The sequence below is a fragment of the Oreochromis aureus genome, linkage group 5 (assembly GCF_013358895.1).
Source record: "Oreochromis aureus strain Israel breed Guangdong linkage group 5, ZZ_aureus, whole genome shotgun sequence".
In the NCBI taxonomy this organism is placed as follows: Eukaryota; Metazoa; Chordata; class Actinopteri; order Cichliformes; family Cichlidae; genus Oreochromis; species Oreochromis aureus.
In genome coordinates this window covers 22,332,982-22,360,971 of record NC_052946.1, presented here as the reverse complement: position 1 = coordinate 22,360,971, position 27,990 = coordinate 22,332,982, and the positions used below count along the sequence as shown (strand labels likewise).

At 39.4% G+C, this 27,990-nt stretch overlaps 2 protein-coding genes across 4 annotated transcripts in view; one reads left to right on the top strand and one right to left on the bottom strand.

Annotated features, from left to right (window-relative positions):
- sirt4 (sirtuin 4) overlaps window positions 1–27,990 on the top strand; it is a 700,781-nt gene that overhangs the window by 565,074 nt on the left and 107,717 nt on the right. The gene's annotated exons all lie outside the window — the stretch shown is intronic.
- poc1a (POC1 centriolar protein A) overlaps window positions 10,276–27,990 on the bottom strand; it is a 49,514-nt gene continuing 31,799 nt past the window's right edge. For 2 of the 3 annotated variants that reach the window (XM_031731415.2, XM_039612253.1), the window contains exons 10-11: window positions 26,115–26,393; window positions 13,399–14,350 (exon numbers count right to left, since the gene is read on the bottom strand). In XM_031731415.2, coding sequence (XP_031587275.1) covers window positions 14,240–14,350; window positions 26,115–26,393 — 390 coding nt within the window. In that variant the 3' untranslated portion in view covers window positions 13,399–14,239. Of the gene's footprint in view, window positions 10,353–13,398; window positions 14,351–26,114; window positions 26,394–27,990 lie in introns of those variants that run through there. The other variant, XM_039612254.1, reaches the window with a different exon arrangement.

Genomic DNA, 27,990 nt, shown 5'->3' with positions numbered 1-27,990 from the left:
CAAATCACAGTTTAACGTTAATACATTTCGAAGGCAAAAAGGGCAGAGAAAATAATGCTAATTGGATATGTGAGGTTCATTTGGGCTTTTGTAAACAAGAAAAATGTTAAAATGATCATTTTCAAAGCAGAAAATATTCTCATAAACTGGAAAATTACTCTGGACTCTATTCAGCGGCCAGAAAAGTACCTGTAACAACCCCAGGGGTATGTTCTCAGATCTGAACTGCATTTACTTAAGAAGAAAAAACTGAAGAAAAAATGTAATTCATCCTCATTATAAAGGATTTGTAGCGCTTCCCTGATAAAATCAGTTACTTTTTCCCTAGGCTGCATACGAAACTTTATGATTGACTTCTCCCTCTTTGTTCCTACAGACCCAAACACACTAACTTGGCCCTAAGATGTGAGTTTTGTTTCTGTTTGAGGTCTCTTTAAGGCCGACTGTGGTTTAAACCCGCTCACCTCAGTGATGGAGTGAGGTGGCCACCCCTCTCCCATGCTAGCAGTGGCATTTCCTCTGCTGTCCCCCACCCCCCCACAATACACAGGTTGTCTACAGAAAAACAGGAACTGGAAAATGTATTAAGGAGTCGTGTGTCTCTGTTCAGTCACTCTGTACTTTGGTGCTATACAGTAATCAAATCTATACTGGGACTGTGATTGGAATAGTTAATCATTACTGGTTTATAGCTTTTAAGTTCGGTTTTCAGGAGGAAATGAAAAGCATACACAATACAGGCATTCGTGATTAGAATATCAGTTAGATACAAAACTGACAAGACTACATTATGTAATGTTTTATGTACTGTGGAAGTGGATTGTACTCTTTGATAATAATGTGCCAGCAGCTTGATGGTAATTGCATTTCGAGCAATAAACCTATTTGTGCAGTCATACAGTTACAAAACCAGGAAGATAATTTATTTTTAGGTGCACCTACGAGAAGACAAGAACACTGACGTAGGTTAGTTTAAAGAAATATCGGCTTGATGTCTTTGCAGGTTGTCGTTTTGTGTTGAGGAAAACTTCTGAGTTTGTTATGTTTCATTTGTGGGAAAAAGAAACTATGAAATACTTTTCAGGGGAAAATGTAAATAAATAAATAAGTCATTAAAAAGAATAACAAATGTGATGCACTACATGTCCACCTATCACTTTCATTTGTTCACAGATTTGCATGTAGCCTTTTTATGACTCCGTCACAGAGTAAAAATCAGGCAACAGCCTCGGTGGTTGCTCACAGATTGCACTGAATTTTTTTTTGCTGTCATTTTTTAAGTAGCTGCGATGACCAACTGGTCAACTGGTACGAAACCATCAACTTCTTGACAAAGACTTTGGATTGTAAGGGGACTGCACAGGTCGTCCTGTGGGAGGCAACCTGTCTCCAAACAATTGCGGTTGGACTCAGACTGACTGCAACCGCTCTGAGACAGACTGGCAAAGGTTTACAAATAGCTGCCATCTAATAGAGACGTTGCACTCATTTTGAATCACTCTGTGTTGATGAGCGCAGCTCATCTACAACACGTGTCTTCGCAACAGGTCAGTATTTGTGGAGGAATTTCTGAATTTTTATTTCAGATCTGTGAGGTGTTCTGTCAATTTTAGTTTAATGTGAATGTCTACGCATGTAGATGTCCGGAGACTTTTGTCAGTTTAATCCAATATATTGCCACGTTATCACAACGGATTGCTAGGAATTGCTAACTGACAGCAGGCTCACTTCATCTTGTTGCTGTTTTATCACTGACTTGATGCACCAAAGTTGTCTAGAAGATGGCAACTGGCTGTGAGAATTATTTCATATGAAGACTCATCAAATAATATCATCACATTTAGTACATCTACACTACACAGGAAGTTAATAGTGGTTAGCCCCATCTCCTCATAGCAAGAAGATTTAAACTTTACTGATGCTTTTCTCTGTGGAGTTTTCATGTTGTGTCTTACTAAAGACATTTTAAGGTTAATTGGTAATTCGAAATTGGCCATGTATATGAGATAAAGGTCTTAAAGTGTATAGAATAAAGATATATCAACACATGCATCTATATGTACTACTCTAAAATGCTTTAAGCAGGCAGTAAGACTAGAAAACCACAATGTAAATACCATACTAAACTGGTCCCATATTCATTCAGTAGCATAAGTGGGACAATGTGCAAGAAAAAAAGGCAGATGGTTTACACTGGGTCTCATTCACTAATATGTGTGTAGAAATGTTCTTACAAGGCTCAAAATTACCACCTGATTCATGAAACGCGCACAACTGCCAGTTCTGTTTTAACACCACACACAATAGTGAATTAGGCTCATGCTCACTGTCTGCACGTCCGCCACGTTATCATTCTTCTGAGGAAACAAGCTTACCTAGAAGTGAAGTGGAGAAAGTCATGATGGTTTTGTAAGAGAAAAGCTTGCACCACAAAGGCAAAAACAATAACAAAAAAGCAGAAGAAAGTCTGCCTGAAGAAAATGAAACAATAGTGTCTGAGGAGGAAGCCAGAAAAAAGCACAGCTTTCCTAAGTGTTTCTATTTGAGTCGATATGAAAACCAAGGCAATTAGAAAGAACAGAAAACAAGGGAACATGGAGCATGTGGTCAGATGAAAGACACTCATAGCAATTATTAAAAAAAAACCTTTTTCAGTTAGTAGTTTGTATCCTGTAAGCATAATTTAATACCTTATTGTTCGAATTTAAACCTAATTCAGAGCATTTTTGACCAAAATGGAATGACAACAATAATAATTTTGGTTCATATTGGCATGATAGCTTTACACAGTTGCTGCAGATCTGTTGGTCATGTATCCACGATGCAAATCTCTTGTTCCACCGCATCCCAAAAATGCTTTACTGAACTGATATCTGGTGATTGTGGAGGCTATATGAGGGAGGGCGGCGAACTCATTGTGATGTTTAAAAACCACTTTGAGCCCAAAGTATGACCACTGGGAATGACCATTTCACCACTACCAGCCTGGACTGATTATGCAAGTCAGGATGGAGCCATGCTTTCATGTCAGTTATGCCGAAACCCTACCAACAGAATTAAACAAATCGAGGCTCATCAGTCAAAGTTCAAAAGTGTGAGTAAACTTTCTAACACAGTCAAGCCTCTGAAGATATTTCATCATAGAAATGTGTAGTAAATGTTTGCATTCAGCTTTTGTGAATGGAGCCCACTGAATTTTTTTGTTTACTGCATTTTATATGAAGTTGAAAGATGAATTTATTTTACTGCATATTGACAAACATACAGGCGTTAAACCTTTGCACAGTATGCTTTTTGCCACAACAAATTATTTGCATAGAATTTTTAAGGAGTAAAGTTTTCACAGTAAGGTGGGAAATCTTGTGGGCTGACTCAAAAACTCTTCACTAGAGCTGAAGGTTTGCTTGCTTCAGGCCATTCAGAAATGAATGGCCTACAAACCTTACAGGAGTAAATACCCATTTTGACCATCAAAGAGTTAACAGAAGAAATCCATCCGTAAACTGAGTCACCCAACCAGTTCTCAAAATCACACTGCTGCTCTCGCAGTTTGGACCAGTTCCACAAAACACACTGGTTTGGTTCCCAGTTTGAGTATTTAATAAATCATTGAGCCAACACGACAAAGGCAACAATGAGCCTTTTTATTTTAACATTTACATCTTTTTAACCTTGTTCTGTAACCCTGCCTACTGTATCTAATCACCCTGCAGAGCAAACACACTATACCTACATAGGCAAGACTGTAAAAGCCGATGAGCGAGCGAGCGATGACTCATTGTATGTTAACTCAGTCCACACTTCCCTGTCTCGCTCTCGTTTGCACACACACCTTCAACCTCACCCCATTATATCACTCTGACAGCTCAGAGGCAGAGCTATAAAGACAGATGGTCAAAGGTGACCAAGTGACACCCTAACGATCTGTTCCACAGTTTCACTTTTATCCTCTCTGTTAAAGCTCAGTGTGCTCCAGAGCGAAAGGAGTTGACAGAACACAAACACAAGATTCATTTGAGTAATTTTAAGAATATATAAATGGTTTCATAACTAAAACGGTTATATAAATACTATTAAAAGTTAGCTTTATGGGTTTACCTCATAATAATAAATAAATAAAATGGATCTCCAGTTCAAGAAATTCAGATTCACTTGAAGTGCATTCAGAAATCATAACACTGACTTTATAGCGTGAAATAATGACATAAATTTGAATCACACTTTGGCTGCTACCATTACGTCACTTAAGGTTAAAAAGGTCACTGCTGTATGTCAAGATAACTTCACATTACCACTAAAGCGGAATATTGTTAGTAGTGGAACGGAATAAAAGCATTTAAACAGTTCAGCTCTTTGAATGCATGAGAATAGAAGTGGGTAGAATGCAGGTTTTTTAGACGTTTGCTTAAAGGTTTCTTATTAGTTTGTCATGAACACATATAAGATAATATGTAATCTGAGCTCACATTACAAAAGAATTTCATTTAGACTTAGTTTATCATCTTTGATGTGAGGTTTGCATTTTGAACACCTTTGCCTTGTGGCAGTGTTTCTGAGAAATGCTGTGTGCAGTTTAAATATTCTTCATTAGTGTGCATACACCCCTTGTTTGGCTTCAAAACCCCCTTAATTCTTCATGGCACCAATTCAACAAGGTGCAGGATACACCCCTTGTGACTTTTGGTTCATATTGGCATGATAGCTTTACACAGTTGCTGCAGATCTGTTGGCTGCATATCCACAATGCAAATCTCTTGTTCCATTGCATCCCAAAAGTGCTTTACTGAACTGATATCTGGTGATTGTGGAGGCTATATCAGGGCAGTGAACTCATTCTGATGTTTAAAAACCAGAATTAAACAGAATTCAACAAATGGAGGCTCATTAGTCCAGGAAACATTTTCTATTCTCCTATTGTCCATTTTTGGTGAACCTGTCAAACTCTAGTCTGTTTCCTGTTCCTAGCAGACAGACGTCGCACCCGGCATGGTCTTCTGCTGCTTCCAGCGTGTACAGAGATGCTCTTCTGCATACCTTGGTTGTAATGAGTTGTTATTTGAGCTACTGTTGCCTTCATATTAGGTTAAACTCTGGAGATGATTGTGTGGAAAACTCCCAGTAAATCAACAGTTCGTGAGATACTCAGACTAGCCTGTCTTAGCTTAGCTTAAACCTAAGCAGATATCTTGACCATGCCGACATATCTAAATGCCATAGTTATAGTGGTCATAGTTACTGAAAAGTTAGTCTAGACTATTTTCAGCTATTGTTTATACAGTGGTGTGAAAAAGCGTTTGCCATGCAGAACATTTTTGCCCAGTCTCTTTCTTATGGTGGCGTCATGAACACTGACCTTAAATCAGGCAAGTGAGGTCTGCAGTTCTTTGGATGTTGTTCTCAGTTCCTTTGTGACCTCTTGGAAGAGTCACAGCTGCTCCTGGGGTAATTTTGGTCGGCCGGCCACTCCTGGGAAGGTTCACCGCTGTTCCATGTTTTAGCCATTTGCGTATAATGGCTCTCAATGTGGTTGACTAGAGTCCCACAGCTTTAGAAATGGCTTTTCCAGACTGAGAGATCTTAATTGCTTTATATCTCATTTGTTCAACTCATGTTCCATCACAATAAATTGTCAAATTGTAACAACAGACTTGGAGAAAGTGTCATCTTCTTTTATTAACGCTCCTTCACTTTTATTTGTTTTGACAACAAAATAATGAGTTTTACACAACAACCTTATTACTGCAGTATCAACTGAAAAACAATAGTGGTGAATAAGGTCATGTCTCTTGTATTCTGTCAGGGATTTAGGGGAATTTAATGTTGTGCATAATGAAACTGAAGAAAGAATTACGTACTTTGGAAGTCATCATAAACTTTTCTGCAACGTTTCTGGTGATCGTCTTTTTTTAAATTATGGGTGTGTGTCAGTACAGTCGACCTTTAGAGATTCAGGTGAGCTTAAGGTGAGGCAAGGCTTTGAGAAAGGGGTGGGTGTTCTCTGACTTATCACTAGGTTTGTTTTATGGGTTGGCCCGCTGTAAAGTAGGCCATTAATTTTAAACTCAGTCTTAACACAGAGTGTAACGTGTGCAAGCTGGTTTTATTTGTGTCACCTCGGCAGTACCAATGTCTGATTTAGAGCTAACCTTTGGAGCATTTACAGGTTGTAATACATAGATGGAAGCTTCGTGTTCTAACGCTTTTCTCAAAGCTGAAGCAACATGAACTACTACTGCATATATTTAGCAAATCTAAATTATAGATGTGTATAGAATGAAAATCTTTGCTGAGTGGCAGATGTGACTACATTTTTTGTTTGCTGAAATGAATCCAGATATAAACTGATGATAAGAGGGCAGCTGGAAATGCTTTTTAGAGGAACTGCAGCTTCTTTTTCAGACTGCCAAAAAAGCCTGGTTGGTCAACAAAATTAAAAACCTTTCTTGTTATATCATCTTACAACAGAAGAAGAAGTGGAAGAAGAAGAAAAAAAATTAACCTAGCTCCCGCCATCCCTTCAATCCCTTTGGGAATGAATGGAAAAGATGGTTTTGGAGCAAAAGCTGAGGCGTGGGCTGGAGGAGCAGAGCGCCAAACCTCAGCCACCGCCGTCAAGCACGGCTCAGTCTCAGAGGGAAAGAAGTGGGAGGCAGTGAGGGGAGTGAAAGCGGAGGTAAGGAGGGGTGAAGCAGGAAATGAGGCACAGGGGATTTTTTTTTTTTCCAAACAGCCACGGCAGGATTAAGGCTCTATTTGTCAAGTTACTTTGTGTGCAAAATTATTTATTGCATACTGCCCTAATTATTATCCAAGTTCCCAAGTTAATAAAAAGCACTCTAATTTCTGCAGATAAAAACGGTTTTTCAGCATGTTATGAACTGTATGTTCATAGACTATGACAACACAATCAACATATGAAAAGAAGCCTGCTCAAAGCAAACTTTCAGACTTTTGTACATTTCAGAATAAACTTGTTACGAGGCAAACTGTTCACCCAAAGCTTTCAACTGGAATCATCACAGATTTAAAGGAGACCAGTCAGTGAGGAATTAGATGGTTTTAACAACCCCAAAGCTATGAAAAGGGAGCCCATTATCCTTTTCATTATTGTCATTCATATACAGTAAGCTGCAGTGAAATGTCTCAAAATAAGAAGGGCACACATGAGTAATCTCAAATCACTCAAATACATCAACTCTTCTCATATGTCAAGAGACAAGGGCCGGCTCACTGCTTTTGCATAGCACTGTATGCATTGTTACAATGGTGGAAGTTTATATTAAACATGGCCAGAGTTTAAATCATGTCAACATATGTACAATCAGTGTTGGTCAAGTTACTTGAAAAAGTAATTAGTAACTAATTACTGATTACTTCTCCACAAAAGTAATCCTGTTACTTTACTGATTACTAATTTTCAAAGTAATTAGTTACTTAGTTACTTTTTTAAAACATGATACACAACCTGAATAGGTAATAACACAATCGATCTTTCAGCCCAATTCTATTTTTTCTGCATAATCCATCATATAAAATGTAATCAAATGAAAACGTCTCTTTTTATTAGTTTTAATCTTTAAATTTATGCACATTGCATCAAGCAAAAATGAAATTATATGCAACAGTCTTTGACTTGAAGAAATTTGTTTAACATCTGAATCTATTTTCTGCATATTCCAGCATATAAAATAAAATAATGTTTTGTGCTTACACTCCCTCTTTCAAATAGATGCAAGTAAAACACAGCAGAAAATAAATAAAATCAAAGACTCCGTGGCACTGTCACTCTTAAATCTATTTTCACCTGTTTAGCAGGAGTGGAGCAGGCGGAGGTTTGCCCGGTGCTGCAGTGGTCATGTCAGTGGGAGGATCCGGGGGTTTCTCTTTGAATTTCATATTCCTGTGGCAGCGTGCTAGGTACTTGCTCAGAAGTTTAGGGGTTTTTTTTCGCTGTAAAAAGAAGTTTTCTTCCCACGCAGTGTACAGCAGACACTAATGTTTTTGTCACTTTTTACAGAATCAAACTCAAAGTGAGGTCAGTACTTCCACGCTTTAAACGCTCCACGGTCATACTCCCTCCCGCACATGTCTGTTACCACGAACGTCGCACGCACTTACGTCATTGTCATGAGACACTCTCACAAAAAAAATCACGGTTTAGTAATGCAGTAACGCAACGTGCTTACGGGAAAGTAACAGTAATCTAATTACTTTTTTTGCAATAGTCATCCCTTACTTTACTCGTTACTTGAAAAAAGTAATCAGATTACAGTAACAAGTTACTTGCAACGCGTTACTGCCCATTTCTGGGTACAATTTATCCTTATGAGCTCAAAGCACAGATTTTACAGCTCGAAATGCTCCGTTTCAGACAGTTTAATCCATGATGGTGGATCTCAGGCACATAGCTTTGACTGTTCAGGATTCTTATGTGACCTCATGCACACATTGCTCAAAAGTTGCAACCACTGTTTGCTAGGAAAACGTGTATTCCTCAACTTATTGGCAGTGGTTCCTTGACGTTTTCCACTGTTGCTGGAAAGCTGAAAAGCACCAAAAGCCTCCTAGTAATGTCTTCGATTGCTAGCAGACTGTCATGGCTGTCAGTAGGTTTGCATGTTTGTCAACAAATACTTGCCAACTACTAGCCCAGTGGTAAGAAAATGCAGGAAAAGTGCGACACAAGCCAGAAGCTGGTTCGCAAGTAAAAATTGTGCCTCTGTGCTGCAGCCAACATGTTTTAAGAGGGGCAAGTTTTACTCTGAGTACAAACTTTCTCCATTTGGAATTTTCTTAGTTTTAGACGATTGAGACTCATTTCCAGTTATTGCAAATACTTGACTGCAGTTCTTGATGCCAAAGTTTCGATCAAGAACTGGAAGTTACTAGGTTTAGCGAGGGATTACGTTTTTTAAACAAAGCTCAAGCTAGGTGTGGATAACTTTTTTCGCTTATTAAATGAAATTATAATTTGAAAACTGTATTTCATATTTATTCAGCTTATCTTTGAATAGTATTAAAATTAGTTTGACAATCTGAAACATGCACTAACAAATTAGCAAAGGGAGATAATACGTTTTCACAGCACTGTATGTCTGCAGCAATTGTTAGAGAACAAAGCAATCACAAGGAAGTTTTTGCCAACCAGTTGGGGAAATACACAGTTTTCCATAGTGACAGGCGGTTGCCAGGGAGTCACTGATGGTCTGTAGACCTGAATGACTTTGACTTGAGCAATCATTTTCCCAGCAATTGCCATCAGTCTCCAGCAACAACCTGATTATACCGACTGGGGAATGCACGTTTGTTTCACTATTGCTGGCTAGTTGTGAGATGGTTGCAGACCACTGCGTCACAGCTTGAGTGACTCGGGCCTTTTTCACGCTATCGTACATTGTCACGTTAACATCACACAGTTACTGGTCATGTGAACAGCCCTGCCCATCTGCTGTTCAAACCTTGTCTTTTAAACCAAACTAGAGAAGCTGGCTTAAAGAGAAGTGATCTGAAACGGTTAAGTAAGCATTAGTTTGAACTGTGGCTCATATATATCTACTCTGGTAGAAGTAACAGCGTTCCTTTAACAATTTTCTCGTTTACCCACACACAACCGACAAAAAAAGAATTTATGGACAAAATTCTAGAAAGAATAACAGTGCATCCTTTCAGATTATCAGTTCTAGAAAATATTTATAGTGTTACACTTAAATGAAAATTATTTGAATGTCCGACTTTCAGTTTCAGATGATTGAGAAACAGATAGAGACCGTTACTACAAATCTAATCTAAGGGAAAGGAAAAACAGCGATTCTATATTCACAAAAGCACTTCTGATAAATGTACTAATCATCGTTTCTCCAAGGAAACAGGTAGCAGAGGTGGGAAATCACCTCTCTTGGAAGAGAAACTTTCCCAACTTGTAGATCTGTACTGTGTATTCCCCTAAAAAACAGAACTATATTGTTTTGGTTTTTTAAAGGCCAGCAATACATAGAATAAGTGATGTTTCTGAAATTAGCACAGTGCTGAACAAATTTATTAGACGACCAACCAGTGGAAGGTTTAGCCACAGCCACTTTGGTACTTACAAAAATGTTTTTTTATGTTTTTGTAATGGTTAATCCACGACTACTACAAGCTCCTAAATGAAAATTATATTTTTAATGTTAAAACATAATTACTGCTGTTATCCATGAACTTCCAAAGTTACAGTTTTACAAAAAAGAAAATTATTATTTTTTGACCAAGAAGCAAAATTACAGTTATTTACTCACATTCCCGAACAGAGTGGTTGAATGTTGTGCTTGATCAATTTCCAAATCCCCAGAGAAGTCCAGTGTGCCGGCTCAAATCTTGGGCAATAGAAACGTGAATTCTGTTTGTTATTTGCAGAATAAAAAAACAACATGATTTTTAGCTTTAAACTGATCTTTGAAGTATTTTTCTCTCTTTTAGGTGGCCTAAGAAAATATCATAAATAAAATAAAAATACATTTCCTAAGCGCTGTAAGTAATCCCAATAAAAAAAATGAAATTAAAGTATATGGTATAAAAACAGTGGAAACCTCCAAAACACATCCAGTCCTAAAATAAGTCAAATGTGGTTAGCATCTCTGCTCTTTGTTCTTGAAGCTTATTTAAGTGTATTAACGGTTTATGATGTCAGTGAGAGTGGTCTTACTTTCAGTCGAGGGGTTCTGTCTCAGCTTTAAACACTGTGGTAAAGCATTTATGAGAAAAGGACTGATCACTGATTCAATCGCTGCTTCAAAGTGGGGCATAATTAGGTTGCAGTCAAATTACAGGCATTTTACACTGTCTGACATACTACACAACCCGTTTGATGTAATATTTTTGTAGATTTTCTTTTTTTAAGCAATCCAGGTTAGAAAGAAATAAAGAAAGCTTTGTTATTAGGTTATACATCTTTGGAAAATATCACCTGCTTTTTTAAGGTTTCTTTTATAAATTAGAAACTGTAATTAATGTTTGTTTTTACCAAGCATTTAGATATTATTCTTTGAACCCCCTGCGTGTGTCTTACTGGGCCGGTAAAAATGTACAGAGCACCTGATTCCCTGGAAACTTTTGCACATTACACAACCTATAGTTTCCAACATGCTGGGCTCTTCTGTGTTATTTTACTTCCTCACATCTGTTCTGAGTATTTTAGATCCTCAGACAACCTCTCTTTTATTTCCTGGAACTACAAAACCTCCAGTTCCCCATCAGCTCATTAAGCAGTGACCACTACGCTGGGGAAATGACAATTTCAATGTTTTGGATACATGTAACATCTTGTAGTTCTAAGAATACCAAATGGCTTTAGATAGTTTGCATAATTCGTGCGGCGGCAAATTCTCCACCTGCTCCAAGAGGGCAGAAACGTTTGGCAGTCTGAGCCCATTGGTTATCATTTCTACATCATAAAACTGTCAGAATTTAACGTGATGTTTGAGGAAAAAGAAAGCCTTGAGGAACAGGACAATGTAAGGACCTGACACACTGAACTAGTAAAGCACTAAAACACACACTGACACATACACACAAAGAGCGGCGGCAACCACAGCACACCAGGAAAAACATATCCAGATGTTCTCCTCATAGGCTCACCAACCCCCTCCTACACACACACACACACACACACACACACACACACACACACGTGGCCACACATGGGCTACATATTACAGCGCCCTGCTCTTCAACTTTTCTTTCCTCACTCATGCACATAGACACACATCTAAACAGCTACACTTGGAAGGACCAGGATGGATTCCCTCTGGCTTGTTACAACATTAACTATCACAACTGAATTGCTACATCTAATTGTAGGTGAGGATGTTTTGCTTCAGGTACTATAAAAATCTTGAGAAAAAGCCTCATCAGTCTGAAGAGTTATTTGGGTTTCTCTTATGCTGTAAAGGGAATTTTGCTTCTCTTCTCAAACGTTAGAAGTTCAAGTGAAGTTGCATAGTAATCTAGCGTGGCTATCCTGGCGGTCACATGGCCTCATGGCTCAACAAATTGAGTGGTGTCACCCGAAAGAGTGAAAGCCCCTCCAGATTACTAGCTTGAACTGATAAAACGAAAAGGAGGCAAAGTCGAAATCAAAGAATGCCTGATGAGAAAACAGTTTTCTGTCCACCAGTTAACCGAACAACTAATTTGAACTTTAAAACAAAGTCACCCAGACAGCCTAAAGAGGGTCTGATTTAAAGAGGGGGCCGGCAAAAAGTGCTCCTCATTTTATGACTTCCTCACTCTTGAGGTCAACAGCTAAACTGAGTCCTCACAAAGACGGCTGAACAGAAGTGCACACACACACACACACACACACACACACACACACACACACACACACACACACACACACACACACACACACACACACACACACACACACACACACACACACAGTGAAGCATAGCAGTTATTGAACCCACTCTTTTAGCCCCTCCTCTCTTGCACTGGTGCTCCTGGCAGGCTGTCTGGTTGAGGCCCATAGTAAAGGGAGTTGTTTTCTCTGGCTGGAGTGTCTCTCTGAGAGTGCGTATGTCTGTGCATATGTGTATGTGTGCATACATATGTGTGTCCCCGGGCCCCAGACAGGAAGGAAGAGAGTGGGCCCGGCATTGCAGCTCCAAAATTCCGGTTTTGTTTTTCTTCTTTTTCCATCAGTGCAGAGCCCGAGCCGGGTCTTAAAGAAACAGGCATTAATATTTTCCCTTCTCAATGGCACTGCCATGAGTCCTCCACAACGAACTCGAGATGACTCATTACTGTATATAATCATATTTCCAGTTTGTTGAATTAAAAAAGACACACACACACACACACACACACACACACACACACACACACACAAAAAACATGGATCTGTTCTTTGAAAAATCACAGTGTGCGTCTAAGCGCAGCCTTGGGCACATTTTCAATGAAGCGTCTAAAAATAAAAATACTGATCCAGCATCAGCGCTCAGGTTACGTAAATTACTCGGGGGGGGGGGGTGAAACTGAAGAATTTTGGACACAAGCGGGGAAGGAGCATTTAGCTGCCACCCCCATACTTTAAAAAAAATTAATCATTGCTCAAACTGTGGCAAAGAACGGGTTGAAAATTACTCGCCATGAGCAATGGATGACACCGCTCACAGCTCATGATTCTCAGATTTCTGCTCAGCACAATAAAGACAAGGAAGTCATGACTTCTTTGGCAATAACTTTAGCTCACCCGATGAGAAAATGACTAGTCTCTTAGTAATAGCCTGTTACATTTTTTTTTCTACAAAGATATAAAAACGGTACTCATTATAACGAAAAGGGAACCAGAAATATTTCATCACCTAACTTTGACTTTCACGCCACAGTTAAGAAGTGAAAACATTTATTAAAAGTCTGTTTCAGTGTATAAAAGTTTTATTGACAGAACATAAAGATGTAGACCAAGAACCAATGTAAAAAGCAGCATTACTTTAACATAAAATATGAGGTCTGGCATCATTTTATAGTCACCATGAAAATCAACAACCTGTTGACCCATCTTTCAGTACTTGTTGGAGGCACTAAAGAATGGTCATTTCAGTAAAAAAACAAAAAACAAAACCAAATGATCACCAGATGCATCTTGTAATTGAAATAGGAATAGTAATAAAAATGGCCTCAAGCTTGTCAGCTGGAAACATTCTCTCACGTTAAACTAAATAAAGGCACTGTATGGGCTCTGTAAACGTTACCAGAGAACAAACGTCTTGAGTAACTGTCTTAACGCAACAGGATCATTGAGCCATATCCTTCCTTTCAAAAATGACAAATATGACTGATGGTTGCACAAATATGCACTTTTCAGTGAAAAAAAACCCAGTGGCTAATGGCCTCCTGCACAATACAGACTGGGTAAAAACATACACACCGTGCACAAGTGTCAACACCTGTACAGGCAGCCATTACGCTCAATCGCACACAGTGTGTCACAGCGGTAGAGTGGGGTCTTTTTGTCAGCAGGAAAGCGACTGCATGCTCAGCACTGCTGTACTGAAACTTTTCTAATATTCAACTCCTTCAGTTCTCATATCTCTTTGTAACACAGCCAGACACAGTATATCAGCAGGAAGGCTCAGTGTGCATTTAAGGTTCAGTCCTCGCTTTCAGTTTGATCAAATGGCAACGGTGTACGGTGTTGATGCAACCACACTTCCCCCCTCCAACACCACAGATCAATGTGTCTCTGGTACCGCTAACTTTAAGCCTCCTCGCTTCTCTGGAGATGTAGACCGATTTCCATTTGGTTCTCCAAACACTCCTTGAGCTTATCCTCCGTCAGCGTCAGCCGCTGCTCCAAGATCGAAACCGTCTGGAGGAAGAAGAGAAGACAGGAGGATAGGAACAAGACAAAGAAAGGAGGAAGGAGATGTATAAGAGAGAAAGAGCATGTCAGAGAGGGCTGCACAGCATCAGCCTGACAGTAATGACTATATAATGGTTGTGTTTGTGTGTGTTTGAGACAGATGTTGGGCGAGCAAAACAATCCAGCTGATTATCGTAGCGAAATCTGCTGCTCGAACTGAAAACACTACAGTCTCTGTGTCTGGCACGCACTCTCTCTTGTTCTCTCTCTCACACGGTTGCATAAACACACTTACTCACACAGAGAGTACAAGAAACTAGCTTTCCGATTCAGGACGGGAATGTGTGGGCAGTGAGATCACAGTGCGACATACTTTTCTTTTGACCACCCTCCAACAGTGGCAGTAATTGTTGCGTATTTGTTCCCGTACATTCGAGCGCAGTGTCATCCGAGCCCGTTTATGAGAGGGGCCGCCAGGTGTAATTTCCAGAGGTGTCACCATTAAAATGAAGACACTGCTCAGCATGGATGCGACTGGCAACGCCGGAGGTTTCGTGTTAATGTGAGAACTCACATTACACATTATGAACTTCATATCGGCTTCTGATATAAATGATGAAACACTTAATTCTACTTTTTAAAAATTTTTACGTGACAAAAACCCCCAACTTCCAACAGCAGTCAGTAACGGCCTCAAAACTGCAATTCCAAAAAATCAACAAAAAATACGGATAAAAGACCCTCGGGAGAGTTATGAAACAGCAAGTCTGCTCGTCTACATGATCAGGCAAGAGTGAAACAACAAAATATTCGAAGGAAACCGGCATTTTTACCTCATCAGTGGCCACTGATGTTACTGAACCTGTTCTAAAAATTCTCAAGTGTAACATAGCTGCATGCACCAAAGAGGGGTCCAAGTGATTCAGCAGGGCTCAGTCGCCATGGCAACTTAATCTGGTCATGTTAAAAGCGTGACTTTGTGGACTGAAAGAACAAACATGTTTTTGCTTATTGTAGCACCTCCCAGTGGTCAAATGACTTTTTTTTTTTTTTTTGGTATAATCGAATTATTTGGTTTGGTGTCAAAATAAATGACACAGTTGCTAAGATATGACCTCACTTCCTGTTTGGCAGGATTGCCGGAAAGAAGTTCAATCAGCTGTAAAATAGATTTGATTATCTAAAAATCCACCTGAAAACTTGGCAGAAGAGTAAGGATGAAAAATTTGGAAACACTGTGGGTACACAGCTTTACAGCCTTGCTACTGCACTGAGGTCCAGTGAAAGATAAATAGGAGCCTCTGGTAATAGCCAAGAATAAAAACTGGGCTAGAAATGAGCATAATAGGTCTGCTACAATGTTACCTCCATTTTGTAGCACCACGCAGCTTTTCTAAAGTACAGACACACGGTCAGGGTACAACAAACAGGCTTAAAGCAGCAACAATGCCTGGAGAGATCAGACTGTACACAATACAGAACTGAAAGAAACAAAAGATCAATAGCTGATGTCTTTGCTGTTCTCTCTCTCTGTGTGTGTGTGTGTGTGTGTGTGTGTGTGTGTGTGTGTGTGTGTGTGTGTGTGTGTGTGTGTGTGTGTGTGTGTGTGTGTGATTTTTATGCACTGTTGTCTTTTCTTCATAGCTTCGCACAATATATGTGAGGTTACTCTTACATTTCTAAAATTGTTTGTTCGGATATACATAAGTGTACTGCAATACATGTGTACTTTTATAACAATGTACAGTACAATTATGATACATTCACTTAATTTCTGCATTAATATCTGCAGGGCTTAAACTTAACTCTGACCAAACTCAGCACAAAAGCCTGCTCCATGTTTGTGCACCTCCAAGAAGGAAAAGAGTGAAATACAGAATTGGGTGAAAACATGATTCCTTATATTTGGGGAACGCTGGATAACCTAGTATTTTGTCATGGTTTTAGCTTTTCCTAGAGACTGCCAGATAGCTAGACCTGTGTAATCATACAGAAGGCTCTCAAATGTACTAAAAGGCAAAACCTCGTTAGCTCTTACACACAACCCTACTGGATACAGGAAGGCTTTGAATCCTGGTTATTACAGTAATGCAACTGGATGAACTTTTCACCCACTGTGGTTTATCTCAATGACTTTCTGAGCTAAAATGGATTATGTATGAAGGAGAGTTCAAACACAGGTGGAGCACAGATTGCGGCTCGCTGCGCTAATGCTACAACAAAATGTCCAAGAACAGTGCACCCATTTCTCTAACCAGTGGTAAAGCAGCCATACACTGTTTTTTATTTTCCTCTGCAAGCATAACAACCTTGTTACAAAATTGTAATAAATGTCATTTAATGGATAGTTAACCACAGGTCTTTTTTAAAGGCAAAAAGTCTCAGGAATCGAAAGAATAAGAGATAAACTGCCTTCAAAATCATGTGGCAAAGTAGTCTTACCCAATCTCCAGTTTACTCTGGCATTCAAGTGTCTTTCATTCATTCAAATCAGCTGTGAATGCACTGAAAACATATATTTTTTAGTTTTAAAGTCTAGATTTGTTTAATTCTTTTCTGTCTCTCTTTGCGGTTTGCCAAGCACTGTGAATGTCCTCTATGTTGGAAAAGCGCTACAGAGACAAACAGCCCTTGGATTGTAATTCTAACTATGAGGTGTAATAAACAAGGATATGAGTCTAAATATGATTCATTGAGATCTCCTTGGCTGTTGGCTTATTTTACAAAAGAAAAGACGATGAAAAAAAGCAGGCAGAGCACCTTTTCTACTCCAACTCTCTTTTAGAAAGTAAGCAGCATTTAAAAATCTGACAAAGAGTTTGAAAAGACATCTGAGCTAAATGCTACAACATAGCTCCTTTTTTTCAAATCACGAAAAAAATGACAGTAATTCTGAATGAGTCTTCTGTAAACAGTTAAGTGGCAATCCTGCATCTCTTACATAACTGTTTTACTGAGCTAATGTTGCCTGGTGACAAACATAATCACAGCGACTAAGCAAATTTGGATGGAAGGGCTTGGCAACAGAATTTGGTTGAGGGCAGAAACAATCAAACAGTAAACACAACATCCCCAGACAGATTAGGCGCTCTAGGTTTGGGCCAGTAAGAGCATGTAAGTATGTCAGCATGTCTCGACCTGTAATTGTACGGTATGCTGCGCTTTGTGCCAGTGAGGGCAATTTTGAAATTACTAAAAAGCAGCACAGAGATGAGTCACTCGCAATATTTAGTAAAATGTAACCAGCGGTGGATGAGATGTGACACGCACATGGATAAATGAACAGGCACAATAAAAGACAAGATCAAAGATCGTCAAATTTAACACACTACTGTACAAAACTCTTGAGCTTCCCCTTCTTTTTCATATTTTGCTTCTAAGGAGATGGACTTATAATTTTTTTGAAAATGGTCTTGAGCAACAAAAGTCTTTTGGCTCAGGCTTTCCAAAGTTCATTCTTTGAACGTTGAATGCTTTTTCACTTATTTTCAGTCCAGTTCTTGCACTTGACCATTTTTAAAGGAATGTTGCTTTTTGTTTGTGTTTTAAGACACTAAACACTGACCTGTGAATCATTCAAGCATGAAACGGCACCCAATGTAAGGGATGAACCAGTGTTGTGTCTACACATAATAGACAGGGAACCAGTTTGGTTCAGAACCAAAGGCACTTTTTGTTACTAGCAGCCTGTTGCAAAAACACAGAATTTGTTCCGTTGGGGAAAAAGGGAAAAAGGACTGAGGTATGCCAAGCTATACAAGAACTGGACTGAAAACCAACGGTACAGAGTGAATAGAGCTCAGGAGAGAGTTAAAACAGCGAGTGTCCCCAGCTTTCTTTAAAACACAGTGGAGGCTCTGTCATGTCTTGGGGCTGCATTTGAGCCAGTGTTGCTGGGGATCTTTTTCAGAATTCACTCTATCATTTGCTACAATCAGGAAATTGCTTAAAAATATGTGACTGAATGACATCTGTTGCTGGATAAGAAAACATTTTTTAAAATTCATCACCTGTCTTTTCAGTCTTATCATCGCAAGACCTAGATGATGTAGGATAAAGAAAGGATGTGAGCGGTTGAGAACAAGAGAGATTCGAGATGACTGCAGATGACTTAATCTACTTCATTTTGCCATGTGGAGAACAGGTGTTTCAGTAGTTGAGCAAATAACTGTGAAACCAAAACACTACCTCCATTTTCATGCTACAGTGCGACAAGTGGAAGGTATTTCATGCAGACTCCCCACATCTATGTGGATGTTAAATAAAGAGCTGAAGTCATGGTGCCTTGTCCAGACTAGCCCCAGTTCCACTAACTATGGTAGCTCATTACAAACTCGTCCAAGCAGTCCTCCTTTATGAACAACCTGAACACGTTAGTGGGGTTTTACCATCCAAACTTTAAGTTTAAACTGTGTCCACGACAGAAACTCAGAGGCACTCTTTTTTTTTTTGTCAAATTTTTCCTATTTTAGAGGTTCAGTCCTGCAATTAATGGAGATGTTTGAGCTGACTTGCTCTTTGACCTTCCTCTGAACCTCGCCTCTTTTATGGTGCTTCCTAAAGCCCACTATAAAAGAGAAATAATAAATAAGCACCAATGTGAGGCTGTTTTTCAAAAGAGGCTGTGCAGGTTTCCCAGTTCTAAAACAACTCAAAACGTTGTCTTTCTATTATGAACCAAACGACTTTGGCTCAGAGAAGTTCCTACACGTTACAGAACTCCCATTTTAATCTCATCACTCCTCTGCTGACTCCACAGAGCCACAATATGAATAAACAAACACATGTTGATGCAGGAACTGACAAAAACTATTAAAACGCTTAGTCTCTGATAGTCTAAGATACACATCACGAGGCACTGAGTTCAACACTGAGTGGGCGAGTAATGTTTTCTTTTGGGTTGTCAAACTAGATAAAATCTCCTGCTATTTCATGCGTTGTGTGAGATGTTGTATTTCCGCTTTCTCTCCTTCCCTCAACCTGCCTCTGCTTTCCAGATCAATACTACCCCGTTTAACTCACTAACCTGATATGGCTCCCTGTTTCTCAGCCAAGCCAGCTATTGGTGTCTCTGTGTGTGTGATTTTTGCACGTGTCCCCAGGCGGCGGCAACATAATACAGGCATATAGTTTTCATGTGGAGTGGAAACCAAATCTTTATGCTCCTAAAAATAGAAAGAGCTGTTTTTCTTTCCTTTCCAGAACACATTATGTTCTCCAGTGCCCTGAGCATTACTAGGGTCTTTTACAAAGTCTTTCAGGTTTGTTATGACCTGTGCTACAAGAGTCTGAAAGTCAAAAGAAGGCAAACTAGTGCTGGTTCGAGGTGGAAAAGTTGATTCTTTGCTCTAAATTAGGTTAATAAATACACCACGACCACATGAAAAGAACAGGAAAAAAATACATTAAAGTAGAAACTACAAAGTTTAAAGAAAGGAACAATAGCCCACAAGAAGCTAAATGATGGGGATAAAAAGAAAATCAAATCACACTAATAATCAGCAGGTGTGGGGTGTGTATACATATCCACATCTAAACCACTGTGTTGGCAGAAAGCCACTAAATAGCCCACCAGGTAAGACTAATGTTTGTAAGACAGCATAAAGCTCAAAGAGCAGGCAAAGGATTTTTTGTTTAAGAGACATGGCAAACTTTAACTCTATGTAAAAAGCAAGAGGACATGAGACTTTAAACATCTGTCTGTAAATCACATTATGAGACACGTCTTAAGCTACTTATTATCACTAAATGAAAGGATTAATTTGGCTGTAGGTCAGGTGGTAGTGTGGGTCATCTACTAATTAGAGGTTGGGGGTTCGACGCCTGGCTGCTCCAGTCTTGGAGAGGGCAAAACACTGAACTTAAAGTTTTTCTGAGATGCATTCATTGGAGTTTGAATGTTAGATAGAAAGCACTTAGGCACAGAAAAAACTACCTGAATGGATGTGCATGAGGCATGCTGTATAAAGAGCTCCAGTGCTCCAGTAGAGTAGAAAAGTGCTACATAAGAAACAGCCCATTCAGACTGACCTGCAGAATCCTGAATTACATTCAGTGACATATAATTCACAGTTCCTCTGAAAAAAAAAAAAAAAAAAAAATCATCCATCCATTTTCTTCTGCTTATCCAGTTCAGAGTCATGGCAGGAGTGGAGCTAGAGCCTATCTCAGTTGTCTGAGGGCGAGAGGCACGGTACACCTATATATATGAAACTACAGCCTGACTATTTTATGTGTCCACCAACTGCTAGTTGTTTTTAATCCTAACACGTATTTGTTCCTTATAAGCAAAGTATGACTTCTTGACTTATGGTCAAAAATGTGTTATGTGAGTCTTAGCGGCCTTGACCTTTGACATTAAAGTTCAAAAAAGTTCATCTCTGAGTCTAAGTCTACATTCCTGCCAAAATTTCTTCCACCAACGAAGGTCCCGCGAGGTGTCCCTGACATATCAGGGTGATGGACGAGACTGAAATAGATAAAGAGATGAAGGGATGAAAGGACAACCCCAAAGCATAATGCCTTCGGACATGGGTGTTGACGGCCCCTAACCATCTCTCCGAGTAAACTGATGGCTTAACATGAACTTTTTAAAAAAATGTAGTCCAGAATCTAAGGGAGTAATGCAACATATGCTAATACTTTTAACCTTTTTTTAGGCAAAGAGTCAGCTAAAAAATAAAATAGTATATTTAAGATTTTAACAAATACAAGTTAACTAATACAACACCAAACTACTGGTACCAAAAAGGAAATACTGGCCTGTATACTGACACAATCATGTTGTTAACAGACTGGAAAACATGAATACAGCCATTCCTTGTCCCAAACCCAGTTTAACCTTTACAAGTGTACATCTGTTCTCTCTTAAAATCAGTTTAAATTCATTTGATTATTTCACTGAGATACTGAGGTAGTAAATCGAGCCTGTCATGAGCATAATTTTCATCTTACAAATCAGATTTCTTCAAGTTCCTCATTATCAAAAATACTGGAAAGAATTTAAATTCCTCAGAGAGAGAAAAATAAAGGTTTCCTTAGAGAACAGCGGTTTATGTTCGAGAGCCCATTCTTCACAGAAACTGATTAAAAATATTGTGAGAAAGTGCTCTCAGGGAATTTACAGTCCATTAACATGTTCCTTTCACATTCTCCTAATATTCCTTAGAGCTTCAGTTTAGCATCTTTAACAAGAACATAAATTCTGTGCTCATGGCCATGTCTGTGTTCATCCAGAAACAACATAGTTTGTCCTGGTCATAAATGTACAAATACAACACTGATCAAAAACAAAGAAAATGTAAAAAGAAATAGAATGAGGTTAGTTAAAGAAGAGTAAAAACTAAAACTGAGACTGTCAATAGATTTTAACCTACTTATATCGGTTTCTGGACACAAATTTCCCAGCATTATTTTTCTGTTCCTGAACACGATTTCTCTCCAGTCTCATATGAACAGATTCATGTTCACAGACATGACTTTTCTTAACTTTAACTTTTCTTACTTACTTAAAAAAGTCCATATGTTCCATGTGTTGAAGGGTGGGGCGGGGGTTGGTGGTGCAGTGAATCATTTTTGCTACTCACACCAGAGACCCAAGTACAACTCAGACATGTCACTGATTTTCACAAATCATTTCTATTATTTTTTAATATGCTATTAAATCACAACAAATTACACGGAAAGATTTAGTCAGTGCAAACAACTTAGATTTAGAAGAAGATCATCGTTTGGTCTAAAGTACTTCTTCTTTTAAAGCTCTTTTTTGTTGGTTGCCATAGCGATGCACTGTCTGGACAACAAACCTCCCACAGATACAAACTATACTTACTTCCTTACATTACACAGAAATTTGTGCTGACTGTCAGGAAAAATAAAAACAGTAGAATTCACTTCCATAAACACAAACAAACAGACTGACTATGTCATATTTTGCTATGAGGCTGAACTCGATGGACAAACACGTAGAATAACCAGAGAAAGAAAAATGTCATACAAAGAAGAGAACAGTTAACATGATAGCCATGAAATAATGTACCCTAATGCAAAACCAGTGTATTAAAAAATCCTCCTGGAGATACAAGAAAAGGGCTGTTATAGGCCGTTTCCAAATAAATTTAATTTTCAAATATCTGAAAGCCGACAGCAGGCTTTAATTGACATTTTCATACTGATCTTTTTCTTTATCCATTTCATCTGTCTATTTATTTGTTATTTAGACTGTCTGATTATAAAAGGAGGTGGAAAATATGGCACATTATATGTTAATATGACCTGATTTCAGCACAGATAAAAATTTAAAAAATAAATTAAGAGCGAAGAGAGGAGAGAGAAAGCGTTATGGCGGCTGAGAAATGGGAGGGGGCAGACAAGAGAAAAGCAGCTAACACAGCAGACTGAGCCTTTGGAAGATTCAGTTTAATGTTGAATTATTCATCATCTTTCCTCCCGGTCTCCTCAAGTATTAGAGTTACAAAGAAATGTAATGGTGAAAAACAGTGCTCGAAAAAAGGTTTATAAAGGAGTAGGACCGAAATAAGTAATGTTGCCTTGTCAGTCGAATCTCCAGAGGATGGGCGGCAGTAGCTAAATTACACTTTGAACTAGCTAAGAAAGTAATACGAGCACCTTAGATTGTTTCAGGTCACATCTCTTTTCAATGACCAACGACTGAGCCTGCGTCAGAGTTACTTTTTGTCCGGCTGCAGAGTCAAAGTTAAAAAAAATATTGGTACAAGTGCTAACCCTCAGACTTCTAGCAGATACATGCATGGTCTTAATCACGTTGCCATCCGCCTGGCAACGTGATGACAATACCCCATCAGGCATTTACAGATGAATGAATTCAAGCCATTTCCTTCATCTTTTTCAAACTTTGCACACCTTCCAAAGCCTTCCACGTTAAGACTTGTTAACTAAAAGTGTTCTTCTTTCCATTTTCTGCATTTCTTGAGTTTCTTTTCATTTGGCTTTTAACAGCAGCCTCAACAAGACTACTCTGAGTGAGAGTTTGTGTGAATATAGAAGGAAAACCTACATAAGTACTATAATTGAGTGCAAGAGTACAAGTTTGCAGCCCTGTGGAAAAACTAATACACCCTTACTGCTTCCATAGGAATTCAGAGGGTAAGTAGCAGCCAGGTGCTTCTAATCAAATGCACTTGATTAACATCATCAAGGAAGTGTGAGCACCTCTATAAAAGCTGGAGTCTGGCTAGTTTGCATTAATGTGTGTGTTAACACAATGCCATCCCAAGGTTAGACGGTGCATTGCCCCTCTTAGCATGTTAAATGTTAAAGTTTGTGACAGTGCAATTTGTGCAGGACAAAGCCTTTTTTCTCTAAAAAGAACATGGCAGCATGGCTTTGCTTTGCGAAGCTGCATCTGAACAAAAGACAAGAGTTGTGGAACAACGTCCTTTAAATGGATGAGATCGGAGTGCAGATGTTTGGTTGTACTGCGGGCCGCATTTTTAGCAAACACCTCATATCATTTATTTGGCAAAACAGCTAAAAAAAAGAGCAGAAATTACAGGGTATTTAGCAGTGGTTGGTATATACCACATGACCACAATATCCATGATTTTACTGTTGGCCATCCAGACCTTGTTACATAATATACTGCCCTATTTTCTCTTTTTCTCAGTCACTGCCTATATGTTTATAACAAATCAGCGGCTTTATATGGTGTGTAGAGAATGACTCTGTTCTGGAAATAACTGCAACCATTTGGGAAGGCCATTTTTTTCCCAGTGACAGCCTGAATATGAAATATTGCTATAGGTGAACAGAACATTCCCTCTTTAAAATGTAAGAAAAAGCTTACAGAAACCAAGATGCATTTTCTCTAACAATATCTAGTCCTAGAAATGACATCGCCCATGTTTCCACTAACCAAGAATGAAACAAATTTCCAAGAGAGCCAAATAGCAAACCAGATGCAGATGGTCCATCTGGTATCGGGGCTGGGGTACAGTAGGCTTGAAAGAAAAAGGCTGGCACCACCCCCTGGGAGGGGTCAGCTAGCTGGCAGTTCCTGCCCAATATTAAACGCTCCCACATGGTGAACTACAGTTTGAAGCTCAAGAAAGGAGAGGCGAAAGAGCCAGTGCGAACCCTTTGACAGAAACACACGGATACAAGGAGTGATTCTGTGTCTCTGCAAGGCCATTAAGCATTTACACTTACTATTCGAGAGTAAGGCAGTAAGTGCTGCTAGCACGCATATATGAATGATGTATTTTCCTCAGAGTGCACAAGCTCGGAGCTGAAACACTGCATCGAGTACAGAGAAAGACCAAACATCTTTCTGCTGTCTCAGCTCCATCTCGTTCAGCTCTTTACATCTGTGTCCTCTCGGTGCCCTGTTTCTTCTCTCCTGCCTCTTCCTCATGACTTTAGTCTCCTTTTTTTCAACCACATGACAAGTTGTTTCTCTCACCTGCTGACTTTGTACCTTGAACAATTTTATTCTGTTTAAATACTTTAAAACTCTTTGCCACAGGCAAAAAGAAAGTTTCTTGTGTCTGTATTTTTGTCTTGCTGTGTTGTGTTTCTATCAAATTAAACAGAGCTACAGGCATTTCATTTAATACTGTTTAAGTTCGCCTGCAAAAAGTTTCAAGTGAAAATTATAGAGAAACTTTTTGCACAGCCTTAAATTGTTTCTGACATTTATTCCCCGTGGCCTTTCAGTGTCCAACACTAATCGCATTTATGTAGTTAAAAAAAAAAGACAACAAAAAAAGGACATATATTGATAACAAACAGAGCTTGCGGAGTTTAAATTGGTTACTTCTCTTTTTCAGCTCTTCCTCAGTGATCTATTTTTAGTCCTCCAGGCTCCGGTCTGGCCTTCACCAGATACAGAAAAACCTATGGTGTCGGTGTCTAAAGGGTAAATGGACAGGCTCTTGTATATTGCTTTTCTACTCTATTTTACTCTTTATGAAAAATGTCTCATACACCCACTCACACATTCATACAAGCACTTTCTTCAAGTGCTTTCTATGTAACGTACACACACACACACACACACACACACACACACACACACACACACACACACACACACACACACACACACACACACACACACACACACACACACACACACACACACACACACACACACACACACACACACACACACACGCGCGCGCGCTCCGATCATCGCATCAGGAGCAACTCGGGTATCAGTATTATGCTCAAGATACTGTACTTTGGCAAGCAGACTGGAGCACCCAGGAATCAAAGGGAAGCCAGGAATTGCATATGATCATCTTAGTCAATGAAAATATAATCCTTATATATAAAAAAAGGGTTTATATACAGAAGAAATTGATGGCGATGACCAAATGAATATAAAGGACAGATTTCACAAACAAATTGCCAGACTTTAGCCATACAGCAAGTTTCTTTTTTTAAGCTTTTGCTTTGGAGGATGTTAAGTACAATTACATTTTGGAGCCCAATCTTAAACAGCTAATGCGCAGATCCCCAGTCTCGGTACATCTCACCTTCTGTAGAGAATAACTGCTATAACAATACTGAAATATAACAATAAATGTGAGGAATAAAACTAAACATAACTGCATAGCATTAGAAAACCAAACAACACTGTGAGGTTGTGGAGGGTTTTTTTATGCTTCTTTAATGTCTCTGCACTGCAGGCTGTAAAGCAAATGATGCTTTTGTTCTGAAGAGTATGAGTAGGAGGCACAAAGTACAGTACACTCTGTCATGAAAGACCAGGACTACTTCTGCTTACCTGAGTGAGAATATCCAGTTGGCCTATAATGTGTTCCAGGGTGTTGGCTAGACCAGGTGGGATCCCTCCATCTGAAGCACGGGACTGTGCTTGACCCTGGGGTGAATGCTGCGGTAAACTCTGCGTTTGTGTCTGATGGGCGGTGGAGGAACTGATGCTGAGGCTTCCATTGGCATGGGAATGAGATGCTCTGCTCTGGATGCCAATCTGTCTGTAGCTCTGAGTGTGGGCAGCAGTTTGAGAGTCCTGCCTTTTAAATTGCTGAGCTGGATCAGAGGTCTGGAAACAAAGAGGACAGTGAGAGTGAGAGTTGTTAGAAACTTTGATATCTTGGATGTGTGTCTGTTGGGAAAGGGAGAATCTTTTCTGTTGTAGATTGTGCCACCAGTGTCATGTGATATGATAAGAAGTGTACTGATAGAAACAGGGTTGATATTTATTCAATCTCTACACGAAATCAAATAAAAATCTTTTTAAAAAATTGAATATTACTTAGTGAAAACAAAATTGCTGCTCTGGTTGACAGAAAAAGGGTTTAAATTAGAGACAATCGAGGAATCGCCTACATAAAGTGGCAACAGCAGTAATATTAAATATTAAATTTCCTGACAAAAATAAATCAACAACTATTAATATCAATGCAGGGTGAGTTTTTGATCAATGTCACGGATATTTGTCATGCATATCTACAATAAAAGGTGCCTCCCACAAAAACACCACCTCATCTATACCTTTATGAAAACCGCTCAAATGCAAACCCATTCTACGTGCTGTTCTTGAGCTGACATGAAGGCTACATGAAGTTTGGACGTCTATACCCATTGACTCTGCAGAAAGTTGGTGACCTCCGCGCACTATGCACCTCAGCATCCACTGCCCCCAATGTAGCCTACAAGTTCTTGGGTGAGCTGCTGTTGTTCGCAATAGCTTCCACTTTGTTATAATACTAGGGTATTTCACAACGGGACTTGTCACATAAGTGGCATTCTATCACAATGCCACGCTGGGATTCACTAATCCCCTAAAAGCGACCCATTCATTCACAAATGTTTGTAGAAGCAGTCTGCATGGCTAGGTGCTTGATTTTATACACCTGTGGCCATGGAAGCGATTGGAACCCCTGAATTCAACGATTTGGATGTATCTGTGAATACCTTTGGCAATATAGTGTAATTAAATAAACAAACAAACACCCAATGACTAGTCTCATCGTCCCCCTAGTTGACTGGCAAAATCTTTGGTCCAGGGCAGACTTAGAACTCATTTGGAGCTTAAAGAGCTTAAACATTACAGTCTGAATGGAAACCAGTGTTGACTCACTGCTTCACACACACACACACACACACACACACACACACACACACACACACACAAAAAGCTAAGTCTGTCGGCCTGCGTTGTGATTAATTCAATGAGGCACAAACACATGAAGCTCGGTGACCACATCTCTCCATCACCATGTCTACATGACTAAATTTGTCCACACGTATACGTTTCTTTATATTTCTGTCTGCCTTTGCAGACCTCTGACTGATTGCGTACACGTGTGTGTGTGTCTGTGTTTACGTATATATTGTGTCACCTGTCCTCCATCCCAGTGAGGGAGACAAAAAGTGTTTAACTCATCACACATGCAGACTGAAGCCTATTCACACTCAGCTCAACACGTCAAACTGTGTTGTTCCTAAATGAGTGGAGCTGTCAGCGATTGCTTGGCTCATCACATCTGCCACAGACGTAGCTTATAAGTACAGCCAGAATAAAACGAGCATGGGTTCCCTGCAGTCATGTACAAAGAGTCCAGGGGATGATCCTTGAGTGAGTATGACACGTGGACCTGTCTGTCCATGTGTCATACTCACAATATCAGAAATAT